This window comes from Aspergillus fijiensis, assembly GCF_003184825.1.
Source record: "Aspergillus fijiensis CBS 313.89 unplaced genomic scaffold BO72scaffold_57, whole genome shotgun sequence".
NCBI classification, from domain to species: domain Eukaryota; kingdom Fungi; phylum Ascomycota; class Eurotiomycetes; order Eurotiales; family Aspergillaceae; genus Aspergillus; species Aspergillus fijiensis.
In genome coordinates, this window is record NW_024469033.1 from 83,189 (window position 1) to 103,081 (window position 19,893).

At 55.2% G+C, this 19,893-nt stretch overlaps 6 protein-coding genes across 6 annotated transcripts; 3 read left to right on the forward strand and 3 right to left on the reverse strand.

Annotated features, from left to right (window-relative positions):
• The first annotated feature begins 31 nt into the window (after window positions 1-31).
• BO72DRAFT_451477 (exonuclease V) lies at window positions 32-2,300 on the forward strand. Its single transcript, XM_040945492.1, has 2 exons — window positions 32-491; window positions 580-2,300. Exons 1-2 carry the CDS (start codon window positions 360-362, stop codon window positions 2,086-2,088), a joined length of 1,641 nt encoding a protein of 546 aa, XP_040797658.1. The 5' UTR covers window positions 32-359; the 3' UTR covers window positions 2,089-2,300.
• Window positions 2,301-2,405: 105 nt separating this feature from the next.
• Window positions 2,406-6,449, reverse strand: BO72DRAFT_517950 (uncharacterized protein; the record flags this gene model as incomplete). Its single annotated transcript, XM_040949634.1, has 7 exons — window positions 2,406-3,174; window positions 3,251-3,374; window positions 3,457-3,509; window positions 3,584-3,686; window positions 4,617-4,854; window positions 4,914-5,708; window positions 5,757-6,449. 7 exons carry the CDS (start codon window positions 6,447-6,449, stop codon window positions 2,406-2,408), a joined length of 2,775 nt encoding a protein of 924 aa, XP_040797659.1.
• A 347-nt stretch (window positions 6,450-6,796) lies between these two features.
• Window positions 6,797-9,056, forward strand: BO72DRAFT_451479 (RNA-binding snoRNP assembly protein NAF1). The gene has a single exon (XM_040945493.1). It carries the CDS (start codon window positions 6,865-6,867, stop codon window positions 8,854-8,856), a length of 1,992 nt encoding a protein of 663 aa, XP_040797660.1. The 5' UTR covers window positions 6,797-6,864; the 3' UTR covers window positions 8,857-9,056.
• A 120-nt stretch (window positions 9,057-9,176) lies between these two features.
• Window positions 9,177-10,973, reverse strand: BO72DRAFT_386565 (U4/U6-U5 snRNP complex subunit PRP3; the record flags this gene model as incomplete). The annotated part of the gene is made up of 1 exon (XM_040941640.1): window positions 9,177-10,973. One exon carries the CDS (start codon window positions 10,971-10,973, stop codon window positions 9,177-9,179), a length of 1,797 nt encoding a protein of 598 aa, XP_040797661.1.
• A 181-nt stretch (window positions 10,974-11,154) lies between these two features.
• BO72DRAFT_451480 (DNA-directed RNA polymerase I core subunit RPA190) lies at window positions 11,155-16,835 on the forward strand. The gene is made up of 4 exons (XM_040945494.1): window positions 11,155-11,504; window positions 11,627-12,118; window positions 12,194-14,963; window positions 15,024-16,835. The coding sequence occupies exons 1-4, from the start codon at window positions 11,320-11,322 to the stop codon at window positions 16,608-16,610; spliced, it is 5,034 nt and encodes a 1,677-aa protein (XP_040797662.1). The 5' UTR covers window positions 11,155-11,319; the 3' UTR covers window positions 16,611-16,835.
• A 32-nt stretch (window positions 16,836-16,867) lies between these two features.
• On the reverse strand, window positions 16,868-19,763 carry BO72DRAFT_480062 (TFIIH/NER complex ATP-dependent 5'-3' DNA helicase subunit RAD3). Its single transcript, XM_040947609.1, has 4 exons — window positions 19,680-19,763; window positions 19,143-19,599; window positions 18,977-19,093; window positions 16,868-18,914 (listed from the first exon to the last, which is right to left on the reverse strand). Exons 1-4 carry the CDS (start codon window positions 19,694-19,696, stop codon window positions 17,088-17,090), a joined length of 2,418 nt encoding a protein of 805 aa, XP_040797663.1. The 5' UTR covers window positions 19,697-19,763; the 3' UTR covers window positions 16,868-17,087.
• Window positions 19,764-19,893: the final 130 nt, after the last annotated feature.

Sequence of the window (19,893 nt, forward strand, 5' to 3'; positions counted from 1 at the left end):
TCGGCCCGCTCTCATTCGCCTCTTCCTCTCGGTGGTCTCGCCCGCCTGCCTCTCGAAACGCAGCGCAAACCACATCGCATGGCATGAACGCTCCCCACGCATTGCAGGCATGCCCTGCCACACACAGTCTCCGATACTAATTCCCGGTGGCTTTGCGGATAGCGACAGCAGCAGTAGCAGCGATTACGGCTCCGACTTTTCGCCCGAGGAAGAGGCGCTGCTGGACGAATTGCTCGCCAAAGTCGCCCCGAACCACGCGACAGTCCCCGACCCTGTAGTCGCAGCACCCGCACTGTCACCTCCACTCTTGCCAGTACCCATCGAAGCCTCTGCGACTATCGCAGATATCGAGGATCAATATGCAGGCTCGTCGTCTCGCCCGTTGCCTCGGGTGTTTGGGAGGGAGAAGCCTGCCTGGCAAACTCGCCGAACTTGGCCGTACGGCGCACGTCGGCCAGCGTCGATTCCAGGTCACCGTGGTCCCTCGTCTGGTAATGCTCTCTTCTCCTCTTGCCGCCCCCCGGATGATTGTTTCGCCCGTATTGTGATCGCGACGCTGACCTGTGGCCCTCCTCGAAGCGTTTAGTTGAGCATCCGAATTCCTCTGAAGGCAGAGAAAAGGAACGCGAGCGCCAGGCCGCTCGCCACCTCGAGACTACCACCAATGCAGTGAATACAGAGGAGGATACGCGATCTCCCGTGGAGCGATTCCGACGGCCCCCCAATAAGGCCTTCTCCGTCACGGACCTGATCTCCCCGGCATGGTGTGAGCTGCAGTATTGGTACTCGCTTACGAAACATGGCCGGAAGCGTCGAACCGCGGCGATGAAGCTCGGCAGTACGATACACAAGACGTTGGAGGATGAGATCTACACGACGGTGCCGGTCGAGATCACGACCAAGGAGGACGCGCTCGCCTTGCGTATTTGGAATATCATCCAGGGCCTGCGGCTGTTACGAGAGTATGGCATCACGCGCGAGCTGGAGATATGGGGCTTGGTGGATGGCGAGCTTGTCACTGGCGTCATCGATCAACTGTCTATCGAATGTCCGGATCCAGCTCTCGAGGCCACGGCCGCCTCGTATTATGCCGACATCGAGGCATCGAGGGCTATCTTGCCGGAGTATCAGATGTCCCTGACGGACTACCTGCTTGCACCATCACGTGGCGGGAAGAGGCTCTCCGATGTCTATGGGAGGGAAGAGGAAGAACCGGAAGCTAGCACTGTCGAAGCAACCAGTAGTCAGGGGTCTTCCGAGCTCCCTAGTATACCCCGGGTTTACCTGACCGACGTTAAGACGCGAGGCAGTGCTTCCGTGCCAGCGGTCAAGAGTTCCTCGTTCCGTCCCACGCAGCTCCAACTCCAGCTATACTATCACATGCTGAACCGCCTCATCACCAGTGACGATGTGACCATTGACGTCCTCGCCGCGCGGTACAACCTTGACGCGCAGCGTACCTTTACCGACGCCTTCATCCACGAAGTGGGCGGTCTCAACGACCAGTACTTCGACGCGCTCTCGTCGCAGGAGTTCGACCCGGACTTCATCCCGACGCAAGAAGACGCAGACGCCGAGGACGTCTCGTCATCACCGAAATCTTCATCCGCCCCACCTGCCAGTGAAGATTCCACTAGCATTCTTACCTCCCACAACAACCTGGCCGCCCTCTGGAACCTGATGAAGGAGAACCTCCGTCTGACCTTCCTTCCCCAATCACAACCATCCGTCTCCGTGGCCCCATCCATCCCCTCCGAGTTCCAGCCCGCCACGCTCGAATCTTACCCTACCGTCGTCTCCCCGCTGCTCACGGCGAAGTACATCTCCTCGAAGCCGACGACCGAGATGGAGAAACGCGTCCTGGGCAGTCGATCCTTCCTCTTCGATCCGAACTCCTTGACCTCCTACGTGGCGGACCAGATGGAGTGGTGGCGCGGCGAGCGGGCACCGCGCGGGGTGGAGGTCATGGATGCGTGGAAATGCCGCATCTGTGAGTTCCGGGATGAGTGCGAGTGGCGACAGGAGCGCGAGTGGGATTACTCGCATCGCCGGCGGCAGAAGCTGGACATTGAGATGAACGCTACCTGAGCTGTCTGGATGTGTCTTTATGCCTTTTAGACCCAGTATGTGTCTTTGAAGGATACAATTGGTCGGTGTTCTCAACATGGATAGACGTACTGTTTTTGGCTCCAGTGATTGATTGCATAATTGCATAGGTGGGCAGGTTTACCAGGTATACGGATAGGAAAGAGATATAACTTAGTATGTACTGGGACCCTAATAATGAACTGAAACCAAAGACAAACCCATACTTAACAATCTCATCCTATATAAAAGAAACCTATATACAAATCCCATGCACACAATATATCCCCGAACCACCCCCCAAGAATTATCTCGAAGACTCAGAAAGGATACTTCCTCCCCTCCTCCTCCTCCTTCTCCAAATCCCACCCCCGGGCCACCTGCTCAGCATGCTTCCGATCCAAGAACTCCAACAACACTTCCTCATACTTCTCCTTCCCCTTATACCGGGACACATCCTCCCCCCAACTCCGTACCGCGGACGCCAACCGCCCCGGAACCCCCGGCTCCTCCGCAATCTTGGTGATGGGCTCAAAATACGTGCGGATCGTAAACACCACGCCCCCGGACTTGGGGAGGCGGCGGAGCGACTGCCGCTCCGAGCGGAAAAAATGATGCTCGATCGCCTTGTTCTTCTGCGCGGTATTCCACGACACCTCGGGGCTGTCCTCGTCGCCGATGCTGTGCGACCAGGCCAACGCGTCGTCCACCTGGATGAAGTAGTTGTTGCGCACGACGGGGTCCTGCGGCCGCAGCCGCCGGAAGAAGTTCATCATCCCGCGCTCCAGCTTCTCGGCGTACTGGGGCACGGCGCCGTGCGTGTGGATCTCCGAGAGGCGCATGCCGTATTTGTCCTCCAGGCGCCAGAAGCCCGCGAGCAGGACGGCGCCGGCGAGCAGGTAGTATTCGCCGTCGGGCCGCTCGAGCATGATGGCGAGGTCGTCTTGCACTAACCGGGCGCAGGTTTGCATGGGGTCCTCCGGGAGGGGCCGCTGGGTTGTGTTGAAGGTTTCGTGCGTGGCGAGGTTGGTGAGGCCCGTGGCGGTTTTGCGGAAGAGGGTTGGGTAGCGTTCGGGGAGGTAGGTTGTTCTTTTTTGCGCCGGGGTTAATGAGGGGGTGGTTTGGGGGATGGGAGGGAGGGGGTAAGGTGGAGGGGAAAACGTACAGCTCTTCCAGCAGCTCGATGGCGGCGTCCATTGCGTCCGGGTGCGTGCGGCAGCATTTCGAGCCCCGTTCTTCGATGCGCTTGGCTTTGTCGGCGTGGTAGCGGAGGTAGTGGTTGTCCAGTTCTGTATGTCGATTTCCCCTCGGGGGTATGGGGTTAGTTTTTGGTTTGTGTCTGTGTGTACAGGTGGGAAAAAGCAGACGGACCGATCCATTCGTCCCATTTCATGCTGCGGAGTCCCATTGTCACGAAGTATTTTCTGCGTCCGTTTGACTTGGGTCAGTTTTACTTCTGTGTAGCACAAAGGGTGATATCGCTGATGCAGTGACTCACGGTCCGTATCGGAATGGACGGTAGGGAATCGGCTTCGTCTTGTGCACGTCCCAGTCGGGGAACGGTGTCGCAGGCGGTCGTTGGAAGTCTGAAGGCGTCCATACTGTTCGTTGTGCGGTGTCGCTGTCAGCGTTGGGGGTTGCAACTATACATGCGTTCGTTGTAGCTCACCGCCAGGAGTTCGCTTGACATCCTCATTCTTGTTCTTGGGCGCTTCGAGACTCGGAGTCGATTGTCTGGCGCGACTCGACCCCAAAGCCAACGTCTTCCATGCTTCGAGAAGTTTATTCAGCAGGTAGACCCCGATTGTGGTTGCGAGGCAGATGATGGCCACGTTGGGGGCGTGGTGTTGGATCGTCTCTATAAGTTCGGATGACATCATGTCGATATGTTCCATGAAAGTGGTTGTTGATTGTTCACCATGGTAGGAAATTCAGAGTTTATTCAATCTGGGACAGTCATATTTATACAGAATGCGTATGTACATCGAGTTAAGGCGTCGAGCCCGTCAATGCAGGCAAGACTTCAACCAGCCAGCAGTTGTTACCGTTTTGGTTAATGGAACGCGACTGATAAAACCGAAGATAGGCTTCAGCGATAAGATCCGTTGTCTGGTGGTTGGGTTGACCCCCTCACATAGTCTCATGCCCCGGTGCATCCACAAACCCCCGAATCTGTGATCGGCCTGGCCTGGTAGTTGCAGTAGCGGTCCAACGGTCTTATCTCTCCCCGTCTCTCTTTCTCCCTCGCTATCGTGTCACTCACTTCAGCCCCCCCCCGGCACCGGGGGATATCTTTTCCCAATCAGGCAAAGACTCGTGTTGCCCACAGAGGAGGGCGAGACAAGCCTGTGTGGCTCCTCCTCCTGCAGGGTCGCATATGACTTACTAACATGGGCAAACCGGGGAGAATCGATGCAGTGATGATGTGTTTTGTTTGTTCATCTACAGTAACTGATCTACTACTAGTTCTGGGGAGTCACCGCCTCCTCTGCACGCTCATGCGCTTCAGTACTGGGGCTCTGCATCCGCACTGCGTCGTCGAAGCAGACAGTACTGTCCCCAGTGGCGTCGCAGAGATGGCGGCACTATTGGCAGATCCGGAGTCCAGATGAGACGGCCCAGAAGACCTGTTTGAGAGGCATCGAGGAAGTCGTGACAAGCCACCTTCTCCCAGTGCGTTTCATCCTGGATGTAGTCCGGCTCCAGTTCGGTAGTCTCTCTGCTGGGAAATTGGGAATCAACCAGGAAGGAGCACTGCGAAATATCCACCTAACCTTCCGCGTTAGCACCTGCAGTAGAATGCGGGGAAAGATCTGGAGTAGTCTTACGTATTTTCCAAGGTCTTCCTCGTTCCGATCATTCATCCCCGCCGGGATCGTCGAGGTGCCCTGCAAAAGAGAAGCCAAGTCCTTGGCCTCGGGAAACTGGCCAGGAAGCAGTCCGCGGAACTCGCTGCGAATGAACTTGGCTTGCATACCACCAGGCAAAAAGAAGGACGAAGGGAACCTGTACCACTCTTTGCCCAGACACAGCGAATCACCAGGTTGAGCCACTCCTGGCTGCTCCAAGGGCTCGAAGATTTTTAGTGGAGCATTATAAGCGGTAATCATGCCCAGGGTTCGCAGGAAGCCTGCGCCGATGGCCACGAGGAAGATTGACGCCACGGCTGCGAGCTTGAGCTTGGGTGCGAAGCGCCCTGCCAATTTTTTGGAATCGCTGGTGCCCAGATACGACAGAATCATATGCACTGAGATAGATGCGTTCAGGGCAAGGAAAGGATACGCTGGATACATGAACCTCTCTTCCTTGTGAGGTTGCGCCGTGAAGATCGCAAACCACATGTAGAAGGGCGTGATGAGAGCCAGGCGTCTCAACAGCGTCTGCTTGTCGCCTGTTTGAGAAGGGAGAACCGCCTGAAGAGCCAGCAATGGCGCCGCAGCCATCGCAAACACAAACCAGATATTGAAGTTCAGCAGCAGATTCCTGATATAGAATGTCCACGGCTCAGTTCCGAAGATGTCGGGCCCGCGACCCTCTCCGCCAAAAACATTGTATGCGACGATGTTCCATGGCACGATCACGAGCTTACGCAAAAATACATGATCGACCATAACTTCAGCAACCTGAGAAGTGTTAGCGCGCTTTGGACACTTCGTGATTTTCAAGCATACCAGAATTGTGAGGCACCTGATAGCCCCGTCAAAAACCCCACGAAACAATCTGGGCAAATTTCCGCTAGAGAAGCCAATTACCACCTCCCTCAACAACAGCGGGACAATAAGAGCTCCAGCAAATGGCCAGCCGACGACCGCGCCGATTCCGAACCACATGATCCCTTGGGCTGTTTTCTGACCACCTCTTGAATCCAAGAAGGCTGTCAACCCGAGCATAGACATGTACATCGTGAAGCTCGACGGGAGAAAAGCTGTGGATGCGTGGAAAATACCGGGGCTGAAGAGAATGACCATCAGGAAGACGAGGCCGATCCGTGGGCTAAGCGTGCGGCAGATGGCGGAGTACAGTCGCGTTTGACAGGCGGCGCAAACGATAGCAAGGAAGAACCGGACCGCATAGAACTCGGAAGATTTATTTTTGAGAGCAAACGAGCTTATTTTACCGACGAATGCATGAGCAGAGACATAGAGCCAGCTGCGGATGGAATAGACTGGAGAGTATTCCCACGTCTGCAGTCCATGACCGTGAGCCAGGTAGTGGGTTGGCTCCCAAAAATTGAAGACCTCATCGCAGTCCTGGATTGGAGCATATAAAGCAGCAAGCACGTTTGATATGAGACACAAATAAAGAGTGACGTTCAAGGGCAGGTAAAACGGAGACGGCGGGGGCCTGTCGAGTGCGTTTGTCATATTAGCGCAGCTTTCGAGCGATGGGAAGATGATGCCAGCTGGTGGGACGGTACCTTTTTTTGGTGCGCGGAGTATTTGTTGCGCCTGTCAACGCCGAAGCAGCATCAACTTCCCTCGTAGGTGCCATGGTATGGCAAGTGCTACATCCAGGAGCAGAATTGGGCGATGGGGAAAGGTTCCACCTTCAAGAAGGGGAATGACAGTGGTAGATTATTGTTTGTGGTCTATAGAGTATAGATATCCGATGCATTTGGGGCGCGGGAAGAAAGATCCGCCAGCGCCGGGAGCCTTATCGATAAGCGACTGTTCGGCTCGCCTGGGCGATTCCGTCGAAAAAAAGTTCCTGCTGCTCAGAGCATCCCCATATGCGACACAGATTCTCTCATTCCTGGATCATATCCTCGCAGACATCAGAATGAGTGACTCTCAGCCTCCTTCTCACCCTCTGGGACTTACTGAGGACCATAGTGAAGGTCCCCAAGTCAAAAAGCCTTGCATGAATGACACGCCACCCATTGCTTTGACACCGGCAGATGATGGGAGTGATTTCTACAACACACCCTTGAATGCAAGCACCCCAGTGACGAGCAGCGACCTCAACGACAAGCAAGACGCTGTCAACGGTCCTACGAGCGATCCGACAGCATCAGCCACATCACATCTCCCAATTCCAGGATTGAGCCTTGTTAACGACAATGTCCCGGAGACTTCTTCAGAAACCCAGCCTGATCAACCACAACACACCAGCACCGGTCAAAATATCGGTGCTACGGTCGCGCCTACTCCCGTAGTAGAGCAGAATGCCCAGGAGACTACCGGAATGCACCATGAAGCCATGGAATTGGACAAGGAGGTTCCCGGGGACGCGGCCCCCGATCGGGAAGAAGGATCTGCTGCGAATGCTACCCAGGAGGCAGAGGAGGAACAAGAGGATGAGCATCCCGAATGGGAGATTGACTCCTCGCCGTATGAATCTTCCGATGATTCTTCGACCGATTCCTCCGACGACAGCGATGGCGACGAAGACTATCCGATTCTGAGCCCGGAAGAGCAGGCGCGAATTTTGATGCAGGCGGAGCTGGGCTCGGACGATGAAGGTGATGGGAAGGGTAGATCGGGCAGCCAGCTGAAGACCGCGAACGAACTTCCGGAAGAGGTTCTGCCCATTCCCGACATAACCATCTCCCCGGAAATGAAAATCGTGTATCTCGGAAAGGTGGAAACCATGGTCGAAAATACCATCCTGATCGTGGCCAACACCTCCGGCGAATATCAGGTGCTCGAGTCTGGCTCCTTGCTATGTCTGGAGGACCGCACGATCGCTGGTGTAGTCGCCGAGACGCTGGGCAGAGTCGAGAACCCGCTTTATGCGGTGCGCTTCCCCACGGTAGCCGCGATTGAGGAGCGGGGGATCACGCAAGGCAAGCCGATCTACTACGTTGAGTCGCATTCGACCTTTGTCTTCACCCAGCCCCTCAAGGGTATCAAGGGAAGCGATGCTTCGAACTATCACGACGAGGAGGTCGGCGAGGACGAAGTCGAGTTCTCCGACGATGAGGCGGAAGCCGAGTACAAGCGCAAGGTGAAGCAGGAGCGCCAGAAGAACAAGGAGGGCAAGAGCGGCGACTCTGTCAGAGCGGCGAAGCGAGGACCCCCAGGCCCCTCGAAACTCAGCCACAGCGAACTGAACTACGACGACAGCCCGGCGGACGATGGCTATACGCCCCTGGCCCGCCCGAAGAACCTACACGAGATGATGCGCCAGCAGGAGGCCCCCGTCGAAGCGGATGGTCTCTCTGGTCACAGCAGGAACAACTCTGGTTTCCGTGGTGGTCGAGGCCGAGGCCGAGGATCTGATCGCGGTCGCGCTGGTCGTGGCCGCGGAGGAGCCGGAGCCGGATCTCGCGATGCTCACCACGAGCGTCCCGACCGTTCTTCCTATTATCAGCAACAGACGCAGGGCACTCAACCCCAGCATCAACCCCAGCCTCAACCCCAAGCTCAGCATCAACACGCTGCCTACCTCCAGCAGTTGATGAGCGTTGGCCAGCAGCCCAGTGCCTACCCTCCCCAGCAATACCCGTTTGCATTCCCACAGCAGCAGCAGCAGCCCTACCAACAGGGAGGAGCCATGTCGGCCCCATTCAACTTCCAGGTCCCATTCCAACAGGCCTACCAACAACAACCGAACCCTTACCCACAGCTTCCCCCCAATATGCAAATCAATCCTTTGCTCATCGCTGCCCTCCAGCAACAGCAACAATTACAGCAACAGCAGCAGCAGCAACACGCCCCTGGACAACAACCACAGGCGCAAGCCCCCACCATGAACTTCGATCAGGTCAAGGCTCAGTTGGATCTGCTGCGGCATCTGAGCAACAATCAACAAGGCCCTCCTCGTCAATGATTGTGTCTCATAATTCCGTTCGCTTTTTGGCAACTTGTTCATCAAAATAAATCTACGGTGTTGGGTTTAGCTGCACTTTAAGGATTTCTGGGCATTCTTTTTCATGGCATGGGTAATCAAAAGTTTTTACATCCCGTTTACCGTTTCAACATGTAGCGTCTCTGAATATGTACAGTGTGCAGACTGGCGCAGTCCGAATATCATGAGTAGGTTATGAGTTCTAATTATACACGTCACTGGCGTAGCATCTTATGGTAAAGCACCCCCGATCCCGTAATGATCATGGGCATAGTGCTTCTCTCTAAAACCACAGCAATACTTTATGCCTCGCTCTGCTTGGCACTCTTTGCTAACGCCCAAAAGCTCTCCAGCTTCGCTCGAGCCAAGACATCCTTTGCTTGGGAATCAGTCTCGCAAACGCGCGCCCCCAACCACTTCCGGAATGCTCGGGCTTTGACCTGACCCTCCCACAGCAGCTCGCAAGTATTATGGCTTAGATCTTTCAGCTCGCCGGTCTGCTCGTCCTCGGCGGCTAACCACGCTGCCTGAGCTTCGCGATTGCCCTCTCGCACCGCCCCGGGGCCCGCATTCTCCGTCCAGTCGATGCGGTTCATCATCAGTTTTCTGTAGTTGTTGATCGAATGAGCACCGCCCTCGACAATAACCAGATTGAATCGAGGATGCATGACGCAGACCCCGGTGAGGGCATTCTGTTCAGCATTCTTGCTGATTTTGAATCGGTGTCGTCCGTTGGCGAGCGTGTCGATACGATATACCGTCATCAGCACACCACGCTCCGCATCAGCCTCTTGCTGCCGCGCGAGCTTCTCGCGTCGCTCGTCCTTGGTCAATTTGCGCTCAGCGTTGGCAGCCTCGTGCTTGTCCTTGCGCTCCGCAATCTCCCGGTTGACGCGTGCTTCCACGGCGGTGGGGTCTTTAACCGCCTGCTCACCCAATACCCGCATCAGGTTCGATTTCTTAACCTTGGGGGGCGGCGCCGGCTCCAGACCCAGTCTGATCTTCGCCTGTTGCTCCTTGAGATCTGCCATTCGTCGCTGGCGACGGATCTTGGCCTGCTCCTTCGGTGTGAGGTACATGGGTTTTTGTTGTGGTAGAAATTTCTCCTGGGGAGGGTCGAGAAGGACGGGATGTTGGACGTATTGCGTGATGATCGTATCGGGGGTGTCGATCTTGAGCTTCTGCTCGTCCTCGATAGCCGAGTAGTCCTCGCCATCGACCAACCCTTCATCCCACCATTCGATCGCTGGAGGCGCTGGTACCAGGAAGCCCTTCTCAACGTCCAAGTCTTCGTCGATACCGGCCTGTCGCGCTCTTTCCGCGATCCGCTTCTTCATGGCCTCCAGCTGAGCCTGTCGCCGTAGCGCGGCCGCCTGCTGGATGTACTTGCCCTTCTGGTTGAAGATGAGCTGCCGGGATTGTCGGGGCTTTGCGATTGTGGCCTTGGGACCGAGGCTCGGATCAAAGTATGGGTTGTTCTTGATCTCCTCCAGAGACGGACCCGAGAGATCAAGGCCGGCTCGATCAGGCCGGCCTGCCGTAGCCGGAGACTCGGTCCTGCGGCTTTTCGACTGCATGGATTGCCGTCCTTTACCACCTCTGAACTCAAGGGTATCTGATAGCAGGGCGGGGTGAAGACCGACATCGAGACCACCGCGAGCCCGTGACGAGCCATCATCTTCGTCTTCGAAAGGAGGCGGCGGCGGCGGAGGAGGTGGAGTAGGAGCTTGGGGAGCTGGCGTAGGGACAATTCGTTGCTGGGCTGTCGCGTTGGCTCGTCCGGTCGCAGCAGCGACTCGGGCCTTCATCTGTTCTAGCCTGGACATCGCAGGGCTGGCCGCTGGGGGTGTTGGACTAGGACTGGAGGCGGCTGGCGAAGGAGACGGGACGATGCCCTTCGCGGCTTGCAGTCGAGCACGTACTGCCTCTGCTTTCGCCCTGGCCTCTGCGACCATCTTCTCAATGTCAAGCTTGCCCGCGGCAGGCGCTGCTTTGGCGGGCGCGGGAGAGCCATGATTGGAACGAGGTCTTTTTTGGATGTTATCTTGATCATCTTCGGGGTGAGGGCGCTTCAGCGCATTTCCTGACGCGTCAGCCATGATAGGGCGGAATGAGGTGTCACCCTGAATACAGCCGGCGAGAAGCGGTGGGGGGAGCTGAGAGGGAGAGAGAAGGCACGAATGGAGTAGATAGAGAGAAGCGAAGCTCTTTGGGGCGGGCGGACCTGCAAGACAGACAGACAGACAGACAGACAGAGGGACGGAGGAATCACGGGGTGGGCCTTCCGCCGGGCGGTGCCGCATGGCAGAAAAAAAGTTGGGTGCAACTTTTTCGCATCGTCGCGGCCGACGAACCCGCTTTTTCGATCGATCTCCCCAGGCCAGCAGCCATTCAAGGACGAAGGCATCGCACCACCCGTTGCTCCAAGAGCTGCACGGGGACATCATGGCGACCTTCGCACGACCGGTGGCCTCCACCATTGCGGGGATTGACTTTGGCGTCTACACCGATGAAGACATCAAAGCTCTCTCTGTAAAGCGAATCCAGAACACCCCGGCGCTGGATTCCTTCAACAACCCTGTTCCCGGTGGTCTCTATGACCCAGCTCTGGGTGCCTGGGGTGATCATGTGTAAGTTCAAGATCCTCTCTACATTTCTTACTTGGGATATCGACTTCGTCGTGTCATTTCGCTCTTCTCCAAGATCCCGGAAATGTATGCCAATAGCGGGGTCCTGAACTGACGGAAACCAGCTGCACAACATGTCGGCAGTCTTCCTGGTCTTGCACTGGCCATTCTGGTCATGTTGAGCTGCCAGTCCGTGTGTACAATCCCACCCATTTCGAACAGATGTACCGTCTCTTGAAGGCGCAATGTGTCTACTGCCATCGCTTCCAAATGTCTCGCTTCGAAATCAACACTTATGCCTGCAAATTGCGACTCCTGCAGTATGGCTTGGTCGAGGAGGTTGCTGTTATTGATACGATGGCTCATTCGACGGGCAACAAGAGAAAGGCCGCCAAAGACGGCGAAGGATCCAGCGATGAGGATGAGGATGATGACGACAAGATGGCTCGCAGAACCTCCTACGTCAAGAAATGCATCCGACAAGCGCAAGCAGATGGAAGACTGAAGGGTCTTATGGCTGGTGCGAAGAACCCCTTGGCTGCGGAGCAGCGCCGGTTCCTCGTGAGAGAGTTCATGAAAGCCATCGGCACTCCAGGCAAGTGTGCCAGCTGCAGTGGGTACGTTATCACTTCCATATCTTCCATACGTCCTTCTTTCTAGTCAGCTCTCGGCTGACCGAAATCGCTCTGCAGTATCTCGCCGTCCTATCGGAAAGATAAGTTCTCGAAGGTTTTCCGCAAGGCACTACCTGAGAAGTCCAAACACGCTATGCTGCAGGCTGGATTCCAAGCGCCCAACTCTTTGATCCTCCTCCAGGAGGCTCAGAAGTTCAACAGCAAGGATAAGGAGGCACAGGCGGACGGAGCCTCGGACACCGCATCTCAGGTTCATGGAGCCGAGGAGGAAGTTGCCCGTGGAAATGCTGTTGTCACTGAGCTCGAGAACAAGAAACAGACCGCCGGTGAAGGCCAGCAATACATGCCTTCTCCCGAAGTTCATGCCGCATTGACCTTGCTTTTTGAGAAGGAAGCGGAAATCCTGACTCTCGTGTACAATTCTCGACCATTACCGAAGAAGGAATCCCGAGTTAGCGCAGACATGTTCTTCATCAAGAACATCTTGGTGCCGCCCAACAGATATCGTCCCGCCGCACAGCAAGGAGCTGGCGCTATTTTGGAGGCTCAGCAAAACACCATCTTTACGAGTATTTTGAAGAACTGCGACATCATCAACCAGATCAGCAAGGAAAGACAAAGCAGCAGCTCTAGTGCTGCTATGCGTGTTCGCGATTACCGTGACCTGCTTCACTCCATTGTTCAGCTCCAGGATACTGTGAACGGACTTATCGACCGTGACCGAAATGCCTCCGCTGGACCAGCTGCCGCCGCCGGCCCCAACGGTATCAAGCAGATTTTGGAAAAAAAGGAGGGTCTCTTCCGGAAGAACATGATGGGAAAGCGTGTCAACTTTGCCGCTCGCAGTGTCATCTCCCCCGACCCGAACATTGAGACCAATGAAATTGGTGTACCCATGGTTTTCGCTAAGAAGTTGACTTACCCCGAGCCCGTGACCAACCACAACTTCTGGGAAATGAAACAGGCGGTCATCAACGGTCCCGACAAATACCCGGGTGCTTCTGCCATTGAGAATGAATTGGGACAGGTCACCAACCTCAAGTTCAAGAGCTTGGACGAGCGTACCGCTCTGGCTAACCAACTGCTTGCGCCGTCGAACTGGCGCATGAAGGGGTCTCGCAACAAGAAAGTCTACCGTCATCTCACCACTGGTGATGTTGTGTTGATGAACCGTCAGCCTACCCTCCACAAGCCGTCTATCATGGGTCACAAGGCCCGTGTTCTCCCCAACGAGAGAACCATTCGCATGCACTACGCTAACTGTAATACCTACAATGCGGATTTCGATGGTGACGAGATGAACATGCACTTCCCTCAGAACGAACTCGCCCGATCAGAGGCCATGATGCTTGCGGATGCGGACCATCAGTATCTTGTCGCAACGTCCGGCAAGCCTCTGCGTGGTTTGATTCAGGATCACATCTCCATGAGCACCTGGTTCACCTGCCGAGACAGTTTCTTCGATGAGGAGGACTATCATGAGCTCTTGTACAGCTGTCTTAGACCCGAGAACTCTCACACCATTACCGACCGGATTCAACTCATCGGCCCGGCGGTCATTCGACCCAAGCCTCTTTGGACCGGCAAACAAGTTATCACCACTATTCTCAAGAACATCATGCCCCCGGGTAGAGCTGGTCTTAACTTGAAGAGCAAGTCCTCGACGCCCGGTGACCGCTGGGGTGAGGGCAACGAAGAAGGCACAGTCATTTTCAAGGATGGAGAGTTGCTTTGCGGTATTCTCGACAAGAAGCAAATCGGTCCCACTGCTGGCGGTTTGGTTGATGCCATCCACGAAATTTACGGACACACCATTGCGGGTCGCTTGATCAGTATCTTGGGTCGTCTTCTGACCAGGTTCCTCAACATGCGCGCTTTCACTTGCGGTATCGATGATCTTCGTTTGACTAAGGAAGGTGATCGCGTACGCAGAGAAAAGATCAGCGAGGCTGCCGCCATGGGTCGTGAGGTCGCGCTCAAGTATGTCACTCTCGACGAGACTACAGGCGCCGACCAGGACGCCGAGCTGACCCGGCGTCTGGAGGAAGTTCTTCGCGACGATGAGAAGCAGAGTGGTCTCGATAGCGTTTCCAACGCCCGTAACGCGAAGCTGTCTACTGAGATCACCCAAGCCTGTCTTCCTAATGGTCTTGTTAAGCCATTCCCGTGGAACCAGATGCAGTCGATGACAATCTCCGGAGCCAAGGGATCTAGCGTCAACGCCAACCTGATTTCCTGCAACCTTGGACAGCAGGTTTTGGAAGGTCGCCGTGTACCTGTCATGGTGAGCGGTAAGACGCTGCCCTCTTTCCGGGCGTATGACACGAATCCCATGGCTGGTGGTTACGTGTGTGGCCGTTTCTTGACTGGTATTAAGCCCCAGGAATATTACTTCCACGCCATGGCTGGTCGTGAGGGTCTGATTGATACTGCCGTCAAGACTTCCAGATCCGGTTATCTGCAGCGTTGTTTGATCAAGGGAATGGAGGGCTTGAGGGCGGAGTATGATACTTCGGTCCGTGAGGCTTCCGATGGATCCATTGTCCAGTTTTTGTACGGTGAGGATGGTTTGGATATCACGAAGCAGGTTCACCTCAAGAACTTCGACTTCTTGGCATCCAATTACCTCTCCATCATGTCGCAGGTCAATCTGACCAGCGACTTCCACGGTCTGGAGAAGGAAGAGGTCGTCAACTGGCACAAGGATGCTATCAAGAAGGTTCGCAAGACGGGCAAGGTCGATGCTATGGATCCTGTCCTTTCTCTCTATCACCCTGGAGGTAATCTGGGCAGTATTTCCGAAGCGTTCTCGCAAGCACTCAAGAAGGTAAGCGTGCATTGAGAATCAATCAGCTGTCCAGCATAACTGACACATTTATCATAATAGTACGAGGATGCCAACCCCGATGGACTGCTCAGGGATAAGAAGAAGAGCATCGAGGGTGTTATCACCAAGAAGTCATTCAACACTCTGATGAACATGAAGTACATGAAGTCGGTTGTGGACCCTGGTGAGGCCGTTGGTATTGTGGCCGGTCAGTCTATTGGTGAACCTTCCACTCAGATGACTCTGAACACCTTCCACTTGGCTGGTCACTCCGCGAAGAACGTCACGCTGGGTATTCCCCGTCTTCGTGAAATTGTCATGACAGCTAGTGCCCACATCATGACCCCTACCATGACCCTTTATCTGAACGAAGAGCTCTCTAAGGAGCACTCTGAAAGATTCGCCAAGGCCATCAGCAAGCTCAGCATTGCAGAGGTTGTTGACAAGGTCCAGATCAAGGAGAGAGTTTCTTCCGGCAGCATGAAGGCCAAGATCTACGACATCGAGATCGCGTTCTTCCCTCCTGATGAGTACACCGCCGAGTATGCTATCACGACCAAGGATGTGCAAAATGCTCTGCAGAACAAGCTCATCCCGAGACTCGTGAAGCTTACCAAGGCCGAGCTCAAGAAGCGTAATGACGAGAAGACATTGAAGAAGTTCTCGACCGCTCAGCCTGAGATTGGTGTCTCCGTTGGTACGGTCCAGGATGCCCCCAGCGGTCGGGATGCCGAAGAAGAGCCCATGGATGACGATGTCGAAGACGATGAGGACGACGCCAAGCGGTCCCGGGGCAACCAGAACCGCAACAACCAGGTCTCCTACGAAGGCCCTGAGGATGAAGAGGAGAGCATGGTGCGCCAGCAAGATGCCATGGACGAGGACGAGGATGACGAGGGTGACAACACGCGCCAGAAGCGTGATGTCGAGATGGATGACGCCTCCGACTCCGACTCCGAGGAGCAAGGCAAGGACGCCAAGCTGCGTGAGGAGGACATCAAGAACAAGTACGGCGAGGTCACTCAATTCAAGTTCAACCCCAAGAAGGGCGGATCCTGCACTATCCAGCTGCAGTACGATATTGACACCCCCAAGCTTCTGCTCTTGCCTCTGGTCGAAGACGCTGCCCGCACTGCGGTCATCCAATCCATCCCTGGCCTGGGCAACTGCACGTTCGTCGCGGCGGATCCTGTCAAGGGCGAGCCCGCCTATGTCATCACGGAAGGTGTCAACCTGCTCGCCATGCGCGACTACCAGGACATCATCAAGCCCCACTCCCTCTACACCAACTCGATTCACCACATGCTCACCCTCTATGGCGTGGAGGCCGCGCGTGCCGCCATCGTCAAGGAAATGTCCGACGTCTTCGAGGGTCACAGCATCTCCGTCGACAACCGCCATCTGAACCTGATCGGTGACGTGATGACCCAGTCCGGTGGCTTCCGTCCCTTCAACCGCAACGGTCTGGTGAAGGACAGCTCCTCGCCCCTGGCCAAGATGAGTTTCGAGACGACCGTCGGCTACCTCAAGGAGGCGGTGGTCGAGAGAGACTTCGACAACCTCAAGAGTCCCAGTGCCCGCATCGTTGTCGGCCGTACCGGCATCGTGGGTACAGGTGCGTTCGATGTCCTTGCCCCCGTGGCATAGACCAACACCTCCTCGCCCCTCGCCCCTCGCACTGTGTATGCATTTCTTCTCGTTGTATATGCTTGCCTGTCTGATTTTGCATGTAACTCTACGCACTTCCCTTCTGTCTTCCCATTTCGTCGTGTCTATGACGTGTCCAACGATTTCTGTGGAGTTGTCTTTCAGCGGAATAAGAAAAAGTCCTTCTTATTAGTTCCTTAAGATATAGCATTCAATAAAGAGTATGAACCTTTTTTGACCTGAACAATAAACAAGAAGACTCGGCAAGTACGTTGAGATTTTTTCTTTCGAGTAAGTAGCTGCGCTGTAATGTACTGTACATATTATCAACCCTTTCCAACACCGAACCATCCGTGGTATCATGCAATCTATGCAAGCATTTTTTCCCCTTGACCGTGATAAAAAACAAAATGGGTAAAACAAGTCAAGGTTGTAAAGGTGGGCGGGAAAAAGGAAACCCATGGACGCGCCTGCAGGTCACTGAGCATCCAACATCATTAGATCTTCATCAATGTCATCGTCGAACTCATCGTCCGGCGGGGCCGCGGCACCGCCGCCACCGCCGCCGCCACCATAATAAGCACCAGCACCATTGGGGGCCCGTGCATTGGCGAGCTCTTCTTCCCGCCGCAACCTCTCTTCCTCGAGCATCTGCTTCTCGCGATGCTTCTCCAAGTCCGCCAGGCTCCACGTGGAGATGCCCTCCTGGTCGCGCGCCTTGAACGGTTGGGCCATGGTGCGCAGGAAGTTCTTGGCGGTAGCCACGGCCATGTCGGTGCTGAGGTTGGTCTCGCTCTCGAGCATGGCCTGGCTGATCCACTTGGGGAGCTGGTTGCGCTTCTTCTGGAAGCGCCGGTCCGCCAGGACCATGACCCCGTAGTCGTCCTTGCCGCGGAGCACGCGGCCCAGGCACTGGGCGGCGTGCCGCATGGCGTCGAAGGAGAGGAAGTCATTCTCGCGGATGCGGTAGTTCTCGCGGAGGAACTCGAGGCGGGCCTTCAGAATGCGGGATTCGGTGTATTGGAAGGGCACGCCGATGTTGATCACCGCGCGGCCGTAGTGGTGGTCGAAATCGATGCCCTCGGAGACCTTGCCGCGCGCGACGCAGAAGAGGAGCGCCCCGCGGCCGTTGCAGCACGCCGTGCGGTAGGTTTCCAGCGCCAGCGAGGACTCCTGCGCGTCCGGGGTCTCGACGAGGATCAGCTTGTAGTTCCAGATGGAATCCAGGATGCCCATGCCCTGCCACATGCTGATGATGGATTCCATGTAGAGGTAGGACGGGAAGAAGACGACGATCCCGTCGGGGGTGATGCGGGAGAACTCCAGGACCATGTTGCCGTAGTTGCGCACGACGCCGGGGTCGTTACGGATCTGGAACGAAGAGGAAATCTGGGCTTGGTCGGATCCGCGCGTGACGATCATGGGCAGGAAGGATCGGCGGGCAAGGGTCATGCTGTATGATTCTTGGAGGACGGTTTCGAAGCCTAGCATCTTAGGGTACATTTCAAGGGGTGACAGGGTACCCGATGTGATGATGACGGAGCTGAATCGGTCGAAGACAGGTTTGATCGCTATCGCGGCATCTAAACAGGTAAAATGCAGCACCGGATTGGGTACTGTAGCTGCCTCCGACTCGAATGGCTCTAAGATCAACAAAAAGCCCTTTTCGTATGTGGCAACTAAGGTCGCAAAGGTTGCAACCTCTTGCAGCGGTTGGTAGTCCTCTATGTTGATGAGTTCGAGTGTGCGCACGAGTGACGTCAAACGCTCAGCGCAGAATCGTAATGGCTTTCGCTCGATGTATGTGAGATCCTTGACGTGCGTCAAGAATGATAATGGTGTTTCGGAGATAGTGTGTGTGACCTTCATTCGGGTCTTCAGGTATTCAATGAACCGTTTGAGGAAGGTGACGAAGTGTTCGGCGCGACGGATATTTCCTGGTACAGCTTCCTTGAGCAAGTCATCTGGAAGGACTGGATTTGAGATGAATTGATCCTCCTCTCTAGCTTGCTCGGCCTCTCGAAGGCCTTCAACCAGCTTGGTATATTCGTTTTGGAGCTTCTCAGCATCCGAGCTCTTCATCTCGCTGATTTTGCGTTCGAGGTTGTTCGCACCGCGTGTGGCCTTCCGCAACGAATCCTCAGTCAAGTCGATACTCAGAGATTCAATACAGACGTTGTCGATGTTATGCGCTTCGTCGAAGACAACTATACAGTCCTTGGATAGCTCTTTCGACACTCTTTCGGCGATCTTCGGATCGAGGAGGTAGTGGTAGGAATAGATAATGACGTTGCAGAAAGGCATCTATGGGGGAGGCGGGCAACATTAGCATAGAATCCACCCTACCAGATACTGTGAGAACATACCATGCGACGGGCCGAGAAGTATGGACATTGCTTGTGTTCTTCGCCATATCTACTTAACCCATCAAGGGTGAAGACACCCGGAGGTACGAGGTTGTGCGGTTCGAGAAGGTCAAGGTTCTGTAGAGCGTCAGTTAATCGTCACGAACCTGTGAGAAACTCTCCATACCTCATGGTAAACGCACAACTCAACATCTTCGCCCCGCTCCTTCTTTTCCTTCACGAATCCCGCAGTTAAACTCCGACATCTTGCGTCGACCACTGTACCACTCTTTTCTCGCTTGACCGACGGATGCAGACACAGATTCTTTCGACTAGTTAGCCCGAGCGCGCGGAAATCTTCAGTGTATCCCAGCTCCTTGGCGCGGAAACTCATCAAGCCCTTCAGCTCGGCCAGCGCCTTCTCGATCTCGGACATCGTTCGAGAGCAGTAGATGAGCTTCCTATGCTCGGGATAATGCTGCTGATATGCTACGATCAACGACAGCAGCGAGACAGTCTTTCCGGTACCCGAAGGCATCTCCAAGACGCAGTGACCCCCGGCATCGAGGGTCTTCTTGAGATCGCACATGTAGGCATATTGTTCGGGATAGATGCGAGGATAAGGGAAGAGCACGGGGAGATCACTAGACGCCGGATGAGATTAGAAGCTTGTTTCTGCCGAGTACGCTGAGCGGGGGAAGGCAGGAATGCCAGTGAGACTTACTCAATGAAGAATTTCATTGTGACGGGATGAGCGCGGTGCTCGCGACGAGGAAGAGGAAGCTGACCAGAGCTCTTTTCTCCGTCGCTTCTATCTTTTTGCCTCTTCTTCTAGACCGCGCCGGCTTTTGCCCGATCGGGGGATCGATGACACCAGGTCACGTGAAATGCCCGATAGGGACGCCGATAATGGAGTCCATGCCGCCGGATTTGAGATG